Here is a 16274-nt window from a genome sequence, read left to right as displayed (position 1 = left end):
TCTTATAAGAAAGGGGGACTGGAATGCCAAGTGTTGTGCTATATCTGCAGTCCTTCTGGAGGACCTTGAAGAATACTTTTATCTTCAAAGGTGGAAGCAACTAGACTTAGAGAGGGAAGGGGATGGAGTTTTGGGTAACAAAGAAGAGTCAGGGGCTGCCGATGTGTTAGGAACCAACAGGGAAACACCTGTGAAATGCATCAAAGGAATTTGGGCGTGTTCCTCTAAAAAGGTGACACAGTCAATAGCCCAGCTGAAATGTCTCTACACCGATGCATGCAGCATGAGTAACAAACAGGAAGAATTGGAAGCAACTGCGCAGCTGGAAAGCTATGATCTAATCACTGTCACTGAAACTTGGTGGGACAAATCACATGACCAGAGCGCTGCAATCGATGGCTATAAACTGTTCAGAAGGGACAGGCAAGGAAGGTGGGGTGGGTGATTTGCCCTCTGTGGACTGATTGCACAGACCTGTCTTTGAAAAACAGTGACGAACAGGTTGAGAGCTTGTGGGTGAAAATTAGAGGCCAAGCTAACAAAGGAAACCTCATGGCTGATGTTTATTACCAGCCACCCGATCAAGGGCAGCCTGTTGACAAAATGTTCTTACTTCAACTGCAGGAAGCATCGCGCTCGCAGGCTCTGATCCAGCTGCGGCACTTCAGTCACCCTGACATCCACTGCATAAGCGGCACAGCGAGCTGTAAGCAGTCCAGAAGCCTCCTGGAGAGCATCAAGGATAATTTCTTAATCCAGGTGACAGACAGCCCAACCAGAGGAGAAGCATTACTGGACCTGTTGCTTACCAACACAGATGAACTAATTACAGAGGTCAAGATCGGTGGCAGCCTGGGCTGAAGTGATCATGCCCTGGTGGAATTCACATCTCGAGGGATATGGGCCAGGTGAAAAGTCAAAGACCTTGGATTTTAGGAGAGTGATCTTTCAGTTGTTTAGGGAATTACAGGATGGAACCCCCCTGGGAAACTGCCCTCAGGGATAAAGGAGCAGAACAGAGCTGGCAGCTCTTTAAGGACATTTTTCTTACAGCACAAGAGCTCTCGATTCCCATGTGTGAGCAATCAGGCAAGGAGTGCAGGAGAACAGCATTGCTGAGTAAGGACCTCCTGGTCAAATTAAAGCATAAGAAAGAAATGCACAGGCAGTGGAAACAGGGACATGTATCCTAGGAAGAATGTAGGGATGCTGCCTGGATGTGTAGGGATGGGATCAGGAAAGCTAAGGCACAGTTGGGAGCTGAATTTGGCAAGGGATGCAAAGAATAGTAAGAATGGCTTCTACAAGTATGTTGGTCAGAAAAGGAAGATTAAAGAAAATGTACCCGCCCCCCGATCCCCCTCTCTGCCCCCATAAGTAAGACAGGAGAACTAGTGACAACCAACATGGAGACAGCTTGAGGTCCGCAGCAATTTTTTTGCCTCAGTTTTCACTGGTCATCACTCTTCCACATCTCTCAAGTCCCTGAACTTCAAGGCAAGGACTGGGGGAATGAAGTCCCTCCCACTGTAAGAGAAGATCAGGTTCGAGACCATCCAAGGAACCTGAACATACACAAGTCCATGGGACCCAATGAGATGCATCTCAGGGTCCTGAAGGAATTGGCTGATGTAGTTGCTAAACCGCTCTCCATCATATCTGGAAAGTCATGGCAGTCAGGGAAAGTCCCTGGTGACTGAGGAAAAGGAATATTGCACCCTTTTTTAAAAAGGCTAAAAAGGAGGACCCTGGGAATTATTGACCAGTCAGCCTCACCTCAGCACCCAGTAAGATCATAGAACAGAGATTCCTGGAAGACCTGTCAAAGCATATGGAAGACAGGGAGGTGATTAAAGACAGCCAACATGGCTTCACCAAGGGCAAATCGTGCCTGACTGATCCAATGGCCCTCTACAATGGACTGACTGCATCAGTGGACAAGGGAAGAACTATGGATGTCATTTACCTGGACTTCTGTAAGGCCTTTGATCTGGTCCCTCACAACATTCTTGCTGCTAAATTGGAGACATACGGGTTTGATGGATGAACTATTAGATGGATAAGGACTTGGCTGGATGGCCGCATCCAAAGAGTGGATGGTCCGCATCCAATGGCTCAATGTCCAAGTGGAAACCAGTAATGAGCAGTGTCGCTCAAGGGTCCGTACTGGGACCAGTACTATTTAATAACTTAATCAGTGACATAGATAGTGGGATGGAGTGCACCCTCAACAAGTTTGTGGATGACAAAGCTGAGTGGTGCAGTTGATAACATCAGTGGGAAGGGATGTCATCCAGAGAGACCTTGACAGACTTGAGGAGTGGGCCCATGTGAACCTCATGAAGTTCAACAAGACCAAGTGCAAGGTCCCGCACAGGACAATCCCCAGTATCAGTACAGGCTGGGGGATGAAGGGATTGAGAGCAGCCCTGCAGAGAAGGACTTGGGGATACTGGAGGACAAAAAATTGGCTATGAGCTGGCAATGAGCACTTGCAGCTCAGAAAGCCAATCATAGTCTGGGCTGCATAAAAACAAGCGTGGCCAGCAGGTCGAGGGAGGGGATTCTCCCTCTCTACTCTGCTCTGGTGAGACCCCACCTGGAGTTCTGCATCCAGCTCTGGGGACCCCAGCACAAGACAGACATGGACCTGTTAGAGCAGGTCCAGAGGAGAGCCACAAAAGTGATCAGAGGGCTGGAACACCTCTCCTATGAAGGAAGGCTGAGAGAGCTGGGTTTGTTCAGCCTGGAGAAGAGAAGGCTGCAGGGAGACCTTACTGTTGCCTTTCAATACTTAAAGGGGGCCTATAAGAAAGACAGGGAAAGACTTTTTACCAGGGCCTGTAGTTACAGGACAAGGAGCAACAGTTTTAAATTGAAAGAGGGTAGGTTTAGATTGGATACAAGGAAGAAATCTTTTATGATGAGACACTGGAACAGGTTGCCCCGAGAAGTTGTGGATGGTCTATCCCTGGAAGCATTCAAAGTCAGGTTGGATGGGGCTTTGAGCCACCCAATTTAGTGGAAGATGTCCCTGCCCGTAGCAGGGGAGTTGGACTAGATGATCTTTAAAGGTCGCTTCCAACCCAAACCATTCTATGATAAGAAGTGCTAGAACACTGCAGTTTGAATTTTTTTTTTTAAACAGAAAAAACACAAAAGCTGAAGAACATAAAAGAACCACCACTGAAGAGGGAAAATTACCAGCTACAGATAGAAGGTCTAGTGAGATGTACTGACTGGAAAACATGAGGAGTAAATGTGTACGGCTACCAGCAATGGTTATTTTACAAAGCCTCAAAGACAAAGGTCAGATACACTTAAAAAGAAAGCCAAAATTTCTCAGTGTACTGCTTCTACTAAAGTCTAGCCTAGAAGACTTACCTGCATACTATCCAAATAGTAATAGAAAGTCACTAGACTACGTCATCCAATAAATAATAGGCAAAAAGAAACTGCATATTTTTCTGTATCTCTTACCATGACAGGTTGTTTAGGCCTATGTAATTTACTGTTTTCAGTTACATAACCAGTTTCTTAGATCAAAGGTTAGTAATAATATTTTTTTTTAAAGAAGAAAAAAGCAAAAAGGTCTACATATTTTAGTTCAGTTAAACAACACCTGGAGTTTTCAACTTTCTTCAATATACAAACAAACTACAAACTGTCATTTTCATGACATGACTAACTTTTCACATTTCTGCTTTAACCATGTCGTAAGTAAAATGCACTAATTATATCTGCACTATTGCTCACATGAAGACAGGTCTGTTCATCCCTACCAACACTGTAGGGTTTAGTTGCATATCTCATTTCATATTCTCTTCTTTTGCAAGAGGAGTTATCTCATGTCCATAGCACAAATTTGGATTCTGATGGAAGTAATATATGTTGATATCTAGGTCTTATTTCTGATTTGCATATAAATATTTGAAACATATTTACAAGTATGTCGCTTCTTAGTTTTCTAATTTTCTAATATAATTTTCTAATATAATTTTCTAATAAGTTTGGCCCTACTCTTTTCCTGGGCTGCAGAATTTAGATTTCCATTAAATAATTTGAAAATAACTACCTTATTTTTAACTGTAACTGCTAAACATATATCGACATGTCATACACATTTTTATCTTAATTTACACATACAAAACCTAACTACCATATGGCCATGCTCAAGGAATAACAATTTTTCTGCAGAGGTAGCCTACATTGTTTATCTGATGAAGATTATTTCCAAAGTAGGCATTCTACTTTTTAGAAAGGATATGGACAGTAGTTTAATATAGACAAAAACAGTCAGTGCATTTTCTGATTGTGCTTAAAACAATCTCACAGAGTATTTAAGGCCAATTAATTCTTTGAATTTCATCTGCCATTATTGTAACAAAAATCTGCAGCTTTTCATAGCATATAAGCTAAGGTAACTGTGTGTGTGTTTATAGATATATGCATATCTATTTTAAAATTTTAAATACAAAGTACAACTGGGGATGTAAGTACAGTCCAGAGGTAAAGGGTATACTGCTTACAGCATACAGCTCAACTGACGTGCACTTTGCATAAGTGAACAAAGGCAAGACAGCTTACCAAAAAAATCAGAATCACATGAACAGAAACGAAAAGGGCAGTGTGGTGAGAAAGTTGGCCTCAGGAAAAAGAGCAGTTCAAAACAAGAAATAAACCTAAATTGCTAGATCAATTAAGTTTTCAGGGTTACATTTTTAAAGATTATATTTCTGTGTTATGTTTATTTATGAAGGTTTGTAAACAATATCCTGAAATGAATAAAAATGGGACAAGGAACAAAATGAAACAAAACATACACAGAGGTGCAAATCTCTACACAGACGGCAATATGTGAGCAGTTTAAGCAAAGAGGTTACAAATAAGGAAATAGCTGTCAAAATAGGAAGGAAAGAGCTGTAAGTGAAAATAAAGAGCTTGACTTTGAAACAATAAAGGTGGCAATCAGTGTAGGAAGTACAGAATGGTGAGGCTGCACCTCGAATACTGTGTTCAGTTTTGGGCCCCTCACTATAAGACAGACACTGAGGTGCTGGAGCGTGTCCAGAGAAGGGCAACGGAGCTGGTGAAGGGTCTAGAGCACAAGTCTTGTGAGGAGCTGCTGAGGGAACTGGGGTTTTTTAGCCTGGAGAACACAAGGCTGAGGGGAGACCTTCTTGCTCTCTACAACTGCCTGAAAGGAGGCTGCAGCGAGGTGGGTGTCAGTCTCTTCTCCCAAGTGACAAGTGACAAGACGAGAGAAAATGGCCTCAAGTTGTGCCAGGGGAGGTTTAGATTGGGTATTAGGAAAGATTTCTTCACGGAAAGGGTTGTCAAGCACTGGAAGAAGCTGCCCAGGGAAGTGGTTGAGTCACCATTCCTGGAGGTATTTAAAAGATGTGTAGATGTGGTGCTTAGGGACATCGTTTAGCGATGGACTTGGCAGTGCTAGCTTTACAGTTGGACTCGATGATCTTAAGGGTCTTTTCCAACCTACCTGATTCTATGATAAATAAATACTCATGTCAGATCAAATGTTGCCACTGTAGACAACTTTATATAGTCAGCAATATAGTAATCATTCATTTCCTTAATACACACATAATTTTAAAAATTAATTCACTACACAGTAGCTGCAGGGAAGAACTAAATGAACTGTAATAATTTTATATGCCTTTTAAAAAGTTTCATTAACAATTACACTTGCAAAATAAGTAGCTATGTAAATGCAAAGCAGTATCTGCAGATTTTTTAATTTCTCATACTACAATTTTTTTAAATAAAAACATGTTTTAGGCTATTGAAAAAACCCTTTAATGTGACTGAGAAAAAAGAAACAGAATGGATGGTTAGGTTTTTTTGAGTAATCTGAGGAAAGTAAATCGTAAATAATGAAAAATGAATTGTGAGAAGTTCACTTACAGAAATTCACATTTTTACTTTTAAGAATACCACAGCAAATAGAATTTGCTCCTCTGAAAAACAGTGATTTTTTAGATGATGGCAAAAAAACAGTAAGCAGACTAGTTCTTGTGCACTGAAAGCTACATAAAAAGGTTCTGAAAAATTGCCTTGGAGTCAGGAGTCTAATATATAATAATATCTAATACCTATTAGCAGAGCTGCAGTCCAATCTCTCAGTGTTGCTATCTCAAACACTTATCACTCCTAACTTTAACATATTTTTAAACTTAGGATAAAATGTCACACTACTTTTTAGATAAGCTGCCACTAACTCCTTCCTGTGGTTGTGGGGAGGATGAGGAGGTATGGCATAGTTATGTTTTTAGAAGGTCAGGCAGGGCCACATAATAATCCAAACGTTAATTACCCCTTTTTTTCATGGTACAAGCAGCTTTGGCACAAAGTTCCTTATCTTTTTTTTTTTAATTCTGACATAATGACAGGGTTAAAGTGCATCATTACAGACTGATTCTATCTTTGGCATTTATTAATTTATTAACAGTTTAAAAGACATGTCAATTGGAATAGCAGTTTCAACTGCAACACCTGTCTAGGAACTTAACTGAGACTAGGAATTCATTCTGCACAGTTCATTTAGAACATTATCAGCTGTTCCCCTTTTCCCTGCTTATGACTGATAGCACTAAAATGTCATCAGTTTCTGAATAGGTCAAGTAATACAGCCACCTTACAGTAAATATACTTTTAGAACAGAAATCTGAAAATAATTCTATGTTATTACTTTCCTGAACACACAAAACAATTATTATTACCTCTGCATGCGGATCCTTCTATTTTTTTAAAGAAACATCATTCAATTTGTACTTCTATTCAAATAATTTAAAAAAGCATACTTTTGAAATCTCCATCCCCAAATGTCAATGGATAGGCTCCTGGCTTTTCAATCTTGTACATTTCCTCTATAAAAAGGATTTTACAATCATTTATTGTGTCTTCTGGGCCTCTGAAAAACAAAAAGAATAAAAAGTATATTCAACTCAGTTCCTCAGACCTAGATTCTGTACTTTATGAATCCTAAGCAATGAGATAAAGCTAACTAGCATCTTTTTTTCATCACTGACAGGATACTTTATTTCAATTCACACACAAAATTCAGCCTCGTACTGCAACTTCTAAGAAAACCAAAATACGTACTTAAAACTCACATAAAGAAAAGACTACTCCATTACCCTCAGACTACCCGGCAGCTGAGGATGTCCTTATTGACAGCCATCCATAACTTTGTAATTCTACTTCTAAAACCTCAAAATGTTTTTTTTTGCTGAACACAACAGACCAGACAAAATCATATCCTCTCAAATACAGCATATCAAATATTATTATAAAAGTACAGTGTCAGAAGTGAACCAGAAACATGACTTACAAGACACAATAATAGATGCTACTTGGAACCCTCAGAGTAAGAAAAGCAATAGAAAGCTTCAAAGTCCTTCTATGACTTCCAAACGTTTTGGAAACCTAAAACCTAATCCTGCAAAGACATGTACAATACTGAACTACATACTGTGACTAGTCCTGTTAATGTCAGGTTTCAGTGCAAAATTTGTTCACCATATCTCAGTGACGAGTAACAAATATTCCATGACTCCACAACACTAATGCTGAAAGACTTCTAGAGAAGGATTAGGAAATATTAAATGTAGCGTAAAGGTTTTCACCTCCTCTTACTATCATCTCTTTGTATTTATTAAAATTCTAATTCAAACGTAAATTTATCTAGGAAGAAAAGGCCATAAAAAACCCAAAAGTTTTAAAATGCTCCCTTTTATTCCCTTTTATTCCCTCCTAAGGATGATATCGTGCCTTCAACTGCCTGTTCTCCTACCATTTTCAATTTACTACCTAATCTAGAACTAAGGAGGAATTTTTAGTATAGCCCGTATTGGAAGTATTAATTACTGAACATAGTCTCACTGATTTCATTGAATCACGTGTCATTACTGATTTCAGAATTGAGCAGTTTGACATGAGAGAAAGGAATTTACTAGCTGGAGAGCTTTTTTTCTTGCAGGGTGAGACCCAGCCATTAAAAAAAAGAAAATCTGAAGGAGATTGGGTTTGTTGAACTTCTTTCCTCTTCAAAAGTTAATCTAATTCTGTTGCACTGCTGCAGTCCCTGTTTTGGTTCTAGAAAAACACTTCAAAATCTGAAACTACACAAGCAACTAAATGAATACAGACCACAAATACCATAGCTTGAATTATTAAGGTTATGAAGTTTAACATTTTACGCAGACTATGATGTTTGTAGTTAAAATGTCCAGTGAGCATCCTGCAACACAAGAAATAAAATAGATTTTTTTCTTCTTTCCTATATAGACATAAGATGTGCTTGACATAACAGAGAATTAGTAGCACACAGTCAGCCTAATTCCAAGTTAGGACAGAGTGAAGATTCTACAGGTTTTTGAAGGCTTTATTATGAATGCAAAACCAAACTATTGTATTGGTTACTGTTCAGTATTTGAAGGAGGTTGTGGAAGATTCTGCTAAGCAAAGCTGAAGTACACTGCACCATTACAAGTGCCTCTTCAGAAGCAGGGAAATAATGAAAATGAATAACTGTAAAGATAATGATTAAATATTGCCACACTGGAGACTATTTTCCAGGTGAAGACCACCAGTAAGTTAAAATGCTATGTTTCTTTCAAATATTTAGAGTGTAGAAAGGCCTGAGAATATATCTGAATCAGGTGAACAAGTCGTCTAAGCCCTATTTGTAGGATATCTGTAAGAAACAATCACAGAGGTGACTTGAAAATCCTATTGAAGAAAGTCAGCCAGGTGGCATATCCCTATAAAAAGGTCTAGCCTGCAAAACTTAAATCAAACTATAGACAGGTAGGGAAACAAGATATTAGGTCTATATTAAATAAGGATAACCACAGTAACAGAACACCTCCAGAAACACCAGGCTTCAGTCTGGGATCTGTTGCTCCCCGCTCTACCTCTTTGTCTGCTCCCACCACTTTCCTTGTGCTGACTCCAGCTCTTGGACTCTGCCACATGCTGACTTAACTAAGGCAGAAAAAAACTAAGCCAGGGAAAAAACCACAGGCAACAAAACACTTTTTGGTGGCCCTAAACACTGCAGGATTTAGGTCTCCATGGAACTGGAGTTGAGAGGACTCTGATAGTGTCTTGATTCAGTATAATTGCCTTTTAAGTGTACCAACAGCTGTTTACTTTGGCATTTGTATTTATTTTGACCCTTTTTCTTCCTTGCAGATTTTGGAGGGAAAACATTCCCCATTGTTGGTCATATGCATAAACAGCAAATGCTAGCAAATTTCAAAGATTTGGGATATTTCAATAGAACATACAAATGCTACTTCAATGCAAATACATCCATCAGATAGAAAACAGTCTGTTTTCCTGACCAGGAAAATCACGTATTTAAGATAATCTTCATTTGCACACTAGGGGGCATTACTTAAAAGCAGTTCTGTCTGTTGGGGGTAACACCCCTCAGATTTATTTAGGTTTCCATATATTGAAGTGAACACAGGAAGTCTGATTTTCTGCACCTCAGTCTGGATGAGACTGCATGGTGCAACCACCCACACTAGAACGCTGGACACCAGTTTCTGTTACAACAAAGTATGCCTTTGACAACATAAGGTTATGGAGATACTTCCAGTCTGTGAATGGCTACAGCACTTAAATTCCTCCAGCTGTCACCAAATCTGCAGCTCTAATTAAGGCACAATTTCCAGGTTCGGTTTAAAGTGCACTATTTAACTAGAAAATTGTCCCTGAAACAGATAGAAGAGCACTCCCAAGAATGATCTACCCCTCTAAAGGGACTGTGGGTGCCAGTACACCTCTGCAGGCAAGGTGAGAGTGGAAGCTTCTCTCTTCTGGAGTAGCATGCAAAGACACTTTGAATTATCTACAACACATAACCCATTAATTCACAGTCATAAAAGTACTATACATTCAAATACAGACAGGACAAACTGTAAACAATCTCTGGCAGGAAAACTGAATGAACAAATACAGACTGAGCTTCTCAAAGCGTCAAGGTTTCCCTGCTTATTTTCTGTACCTTGGAGAGTCCTTTCTTAACTGCCCTATACTGTTTGTTAGTCCTAGATTATTTAAAGTTAAAAACAAAACAAATCTCCTGACACTCTTTAATGGTATAAATCTAGTTATGTTTGGACCTTCCTTAGCTATACCACTGCTTGCCTGCCTATCCAGCTTGATTCCTCTAAGACTTATTTCTAACATAACTCAAAAGTAGTGAATCTATTTTAAAACCAAAACATAAAGTTATGCCTTCTTTCACCTAAGTAGCATGAAATTTTATATTCCTATAAAAAATACATGTATTGGTTTGTATTTCTCTATGCTTACAAAGCAAAAGATAAAAAATAAACAAGCACGCCTTAAACTTTAAGCAGATTTGTATGGAAAAGTCAAAATAGTCATAGAAGTTGAATAGTATGTTGGATATCAGTAAGCATACAACTACATATGCATCTACAGGAAATTTCAAGCATAATTTATCAAGTAAGTTAATATCTTGTCAAGAAACAATAGTGACAGTCTCAATGTAGCAGCTACCAACATGACTTTACCCATGTCGTGGGACAGAAAGAGATTCTCAAATTCCAGTATGCTTCAGACAAGTTTCAGTATATTTGCAGAGCGTATTTTTCCCCAATTTTTGCATCTTGCAAATCTTCAATGTGTGTGTAGTCTAAATACACTACCTCTATTATAAGCAAAACTGCACCTAGGAAAAACTTGCAACGTTTCCTCCCCTCTTTCTACACTGTCTTATTGTTTAGAGCTGTTTTACTTTAGTTTACCCTTTTTTACTGCATTTTCTCCAGAAATTTAGAAAGCAGTTGTTTAAAAAAGAAAAAAAAGCTTTTCATCACATGTAGTTCTCTGCATACAGTCTTTAGACAAGAAGGAAGGTGGCAAAACACCATAAAGCTGTACTCACAAATCTACAGACATTTGTGTTACTCCTATCCATATCTTTGAGAAACAAGCCAAACCTGAGGTCAGTAGAATACTTATTAAGAGTTAATTCCACTGGTGCCAATTTAAACTATTAAAATTACTTTTATCACATTGTTTTCTTGAAAGATACCATGAAAAGATTTGAAGTTGGTTCAATGGTGTTAATGTTCCGAAAGACACCACAGCAAAAAGTTTTTGTGAAGTATGCAGAAGCATGGATTTTTATCATCAACTTTATTACAAAAAATCACGTGTATATTATCTCAACCTCAAAGTGTTGAAGCGCAACATACTTTTTTTTATATAACTAGTTAAATAAAACAATTCCTCTAATTAATACTAGAAAACACAGAACTCTCAAAATAAAAAAAAAATAAATTCAGTTGCATGGAGGTAACAATTGGTAAAAGCATGTTTTTCTCTCATAGCACTGCAATCCTACTGACATAAGCAATACTATTCCTGTATCTAGATGGAACTGATAAAATAGACGGAATTAATCATTTCTGTATCACATGTAAGGTCATGATGGACATTCCTTCTCCTTTGGGCATCTCCTGTATTTTTCCTTTCGGATAAGGGCACTCAGAAAGTAACTTTCAGCCTAAGTTTTTCTTAAAAGATATCCAGTATTTGAACCAGAGAAAACATTTTATTTTCTGCTATGAGTTACATAAGGAGCAAGCAAATACTATCAAATAACTTTACCAAGCTGGTATGTTCCAACAAATGCCACAGCTGCATATCCGGAACTACAGAGGAAGATCAACTACCATTATGACAAATTATGGCCAATAATAAATGGTTAAGCCTTACCAAAGCTAAAAATCTCTGCTCAGCTAGTTGCTCTTAAGAGACTAATTCTTCTGCCACATTACACATACAATAGCTTCAATAGCGATCAGGCTACACATCATTTGTCTTAAAAATTATGGTTATCCAATAAAATTGTAGTTATATTATTCTGTCAAATATACACAAGAAATATCACTTTTCTTCATTTCTTCACCTTATCATATCAAAAATGAGATTAAAAAGAAATCTTGAGTCATACATTAGGCATAGTAAATGGGACTGCATTTGTGTTTCATGTAAGTACACTAAATTCTTTAAAGAAATTAAAACCCAAAACAGAGCCAGACCCTTCAATACAACAGAATTCCCAATACAAGCTTTCCTTTTAGATAGGTTAGCCATAGCTAGATAGAAACCTTCAACTGAACTTTCTTATATTTGCACCTTTTTCCGCCCACACTTCTTTTTTTTAAATCTTCAGGTTGCAAAACACTCTAGACATACATGATCACAGCTGACTGGAAGTATGACAACTGGGCATTATCCTGGATATTTCAAAGGTCAACTTTCAAGAAAATAAAAGCTGCTAGATGACAATCACCACACTGTGAAAACTGTATCAGTTCTTATAGTCTGAGAGATTCAGTTACAATTCCCAGATCTCTCTCTGGAATTTTCTGGTTTTATCACTTTACCATATTGAAATGACAAGAAAAATATTTCAACGTGCACTAAGAGTCAAAATACAATGGTGAATAAAAACAAGGGAAAAATTACTATGCAAAAAATACACATAAAGGTTATATTCACACAAAGAATCATAAGGAAAAGTGTCTAATGACAATTTATCGTTAGGCCTCTTAAGAGCAAAACCTTACTCACACTAAGTCATGTTTACCACAGACAACTAATTCATTTGTCAGCTTCTATGGTTACTGTCAAGGGTATTGTCCAGGTCAGCAGAGAAACAGCCACAATCAGAATAAAACCTAACAATATAATGGTGGTTACGCTCTCCAAATGTATTAATTCAGTTAACAAACAATATAAAAATCAAAACAGGACTAAATTTACTACCAGTTTCAGTATCCATCTTTTCCTATGCACTACTTTGTTTACATCCCATTTATGATCAATCAGCCTCTATCCTGCTTTTGCAAATCTTTCAGCCAGCAACTATTTATTTTCTCCCACATCATCAATGAACAGTTGGATAACTTCCTCAGAAATATACAAACAATCTTTTCAACATTACCATTCAAAATGCTTGTTAGAATTTTCACTATCATCCCCTTAGAAGCAGTTGAGCCACTAGAGTTCATGTCTAGTGTATCAACAGCATTTCCTTGCGTCTTTACACTTTGTGCTTTCACATTCAACAGCTGCATGAACTTGTATCCTGACTTACTCAATATACACTTTTTAAAGCGAGGACTATTTTTTAAAAACACTTTGCCTTTGAAACAAGAGAAACTGTGCTTCTGAACTGAGCTCATAAACAATTGTTTATCAACTTTTATTATAGAAATATTATATTACAAATATGTTAAAATCATTAGGCTAAAGAATTAAGTATGTGCTATTGTAACAAATAATCTCTACAGAAATCTACTGTCAAAAAACAGAACTATGTCGTGACTTCCACTTCAATATATTCACTCTAAATCACTATCAGCCAAAAGAATGTTTTGGAATTAAAGCGAATACATGTAACAGCATGCATACTTCAAAAGGTGTTAAATGGAAAATATCTCAGTCTGATATAAAATATTGCAATGTGAAAATTACTACCAGTTGCTTTACATTTAAACATTAACTATAACTTAGGCTAAACTGTAGTTTCAACAAACTGCAAACACACATTGTCTACACAGAATGAAACAAAGGCTAAAACATACCTATAAAACAATTACAACCCTCACCAAACATGACTGGAGATTTGATTTTAAACAGGCTTGTTTTAAAGGTAACTTACAAAATCTTCTCACATGAAGATAGCATATTACATTAATAATTTGACCAAATTCTGCTAGGTTGCACTGAATTACGTAGAGGTTCTTTTATTTTTTATTGTATGCAAGCAGAAAAACAGACAATATTTTCAAGATTTTTTTCAGAATACTCGACACCCATTTGGTTTATCATGAAATAAAAATGCACAGGTACAAAATGGGACAGTATTAGCTTTGCTTTTAATTCAACTTTATTTATTTTTATTATACAAGCCACTATAATGACAAAGACACAAGACAACTTTTCAAGTATGCAAAGATTTTATTACTATATATATAGCACTAAGATTAAAAAAAAAAAAATTAAAACCCCCTATTTCCCAGGATATGTTGAAGACCTTACTATCGCAAACATCATAATCTAATATGAATTGTTAAGGCCTTTAAAAGCAAAACAAACAAAACAAAACACACACATGCTCAACCCCCAAATCTACAAATTCACCTTGTGGATGCACACACAAGCCAGCCAGGATGTTATTTTTTTTAATCTCAGTAGGCATAATGCTTGATGCATTTACAAAACAATATATTACAGTTCATGGTGCCAGACTCTGAAAGCAGAGATTTGGATGCAGGGACTATCCTTTTTTCCTTAGCCTGGGATCTGTAAAGCAGACGAACATTAGAGAAGTAAGCATAAACTCAGTACCTGGGAAAAGGGGAAAGCACTGGCCTGAGACAATTGCAAGTCACATTGTCAGATCCTAACAATCTATTTACCATAGTAGCTCAGGAGCAAGACTCTGCCTATGCCACGAAATCCACTGAGGAGACAGTGTAAAAGGCAGCCATCGAAGACCGATCCCACCCACCCAGCAGCACCAGCACTTGAGATCCGCCAGTAGCCGGCAGCGCGGCCGTACGCGGACCTGTCCATGGTACTGCAGGAAAGCTGCTGGTTCGAACAGGGGAAGAAGGGGCACGACCTGCCATTACTATAACCACTACCTTCTTGAAGTCGATTAAGTTTGTGGCTGGCACTATCACACTGCTAAATGGGCATCCACAGTTTCCAAATCCAGGTTCAAACATGCAGATGTTAACGCCTACTTGACTGAATGTCCATAAAGAACCAGGTAAAAAGAGCTGGTTGAAGACCCACAAAGATGGAACCCCAAAGGCTTCATATATGAAAAACAAAGCTACAGGAGCTGTGCTTGGCATCCCAGGGCATGGTCTAAGCTCAGCCCACTTCTCTATGTGTTTGTGGACTGAATTGCAAGACTCAGAACAATGCAAAGCGTCAGCTCAAGACATCATTCCAGGGGTCTTGACTAGTCAATAAGCTCTTTTATGCTAGGAAGAGGCAGAGCTGCAGACAGGCGATATTACTAGAAGTTAAAAGCTTCTATCCAGGTGTTACATTATGTTACAATTCTGAGAGTAGATGCAGCACACATACTCATCATGAGTTTAGATACAGTTATAGGAGACCAATCTGTGTACCCAGCTGGATTAAGTGAGAATCTCAATTCATAAAACAAAGAGATGAGAAGAAGCACCTCCCTGTCACGCCCCACCTGCGGGAAGGGGAGACTGACTAAGATCCGCAAATCCCCTCGGTGTGGATTAAGGTGAAATAGCACTCAAGGTCCAAAAAACAAACTCCAACTTTAATGGCACAAACACTTCTATAAGCATCAACCCTCTATGTCTTAATATATATCACAAGCTAAGCGGCTTTGTGGTGAGTTGAGGTAGGCCTTGTATTACTTAACAACATCAAAAACGGAGAGCAAGAAGGAGAAGGAAAAAGAGAAAGAGAGAGAGAGCTGAGCAGCAGGAAAGAAGTAGAGAGAGAGAGACAAAGAAATCACCAGTCCTGGATCCAGCGTCGGACCTGCCAACGGGGGGGGTCAGTGCAGACAAAGAGAGTGCCCCCGGGGGCTCACGTGCGCCCCTATTTATTGGCTCCAGCCCAAGGTTTCTAGAGTCTTCTCTCACCCCAGCTCCAGGAGTGGTTGAGACATTAGTCAGTCAAGGAGAGTGACACCGGGCCCCTCCCCGTGGCTGGCTTCTGGAGCTTTCCCTGGGGCATTGTCTGTGCTTACAGCACAGACACGTGGGCCTCGTCCCTTACACTCCCTTCGTAACAAAAACTCACAGGGATACTGTCAGGATGGAAAGGCCTTCCAGAAAACAAAGAATAGCAAAGGATGAGTCTTGAAAACACAGAAACATGGTAAGTACTCTGTAGAATAACAAAAAAAAACCCTAAGTGAATAAATAAATAAATAAATTTAAGGTGCTTTAAAACCAAACAAAAAAAAAAAACCAAGAAAAAGATCTGAAGGTATCCACCATAAAATAGTAAATACAAAGACATTAAGACACTTCCCATAGCATGCTTCATATTGAACCAAAGGCAAATGAGAATTGCTCACAAGCAAGGCCAAAAACACATTTCTAGCCTAGAAAGTTAGTAACGAATGGATTATCACAGCTTGAATGTACACGACAGCATTACTTTAATGAAAAAGCTTGGCATCCAGGGATGCT

The 16274-nt window shown here is 38.5% G+C and overlaps 1 protein-coding gene across 2 annotated transcripts in view; it reads right to left on the bottom strand.

The window, feature by feature from the left end:
- Window positions 1-16274, bottom strand: part of UHRF2 (ubiquitin like with PHD and ring finger domains 2) — a 95487-nt gene that overhangs the window by 30054 nt on the left and 49159 nt on the right. For both annotated transcript variants that reach the window (XM_076361601.1, XM_076361602.1), the window contains exon 5: window positions 6822-6931. In XM_076361601.1, coding sequence (XP_076217716.1) covers window positions 6822-6931 — 110 coding nt within the window. The remainder of the gene's footprint in view (window positions 1-6821; window positions 6932-16274) is intronic.

This window comes from Aptenodytes patagonicus, chromosome Z (assembly GCF_965638725.1).
Source record: "Aptenodytes patagonicus chromosome Z, bAptPat1.pri.cur, whole genome shotgun sequence".
Classification (NCBI taxonomy): Eukaryota; Metazoa; Chordata; class Aves; order Sphenisciformes; family Spheniscidae; genus Aptenodytes; species Aptenodytes patagonicus.
The sequence above is the reverse complement of the archived record's forward strand: the minus strand, read 5'-3'. Positions and strand labels throughout refer to the sequence as shown.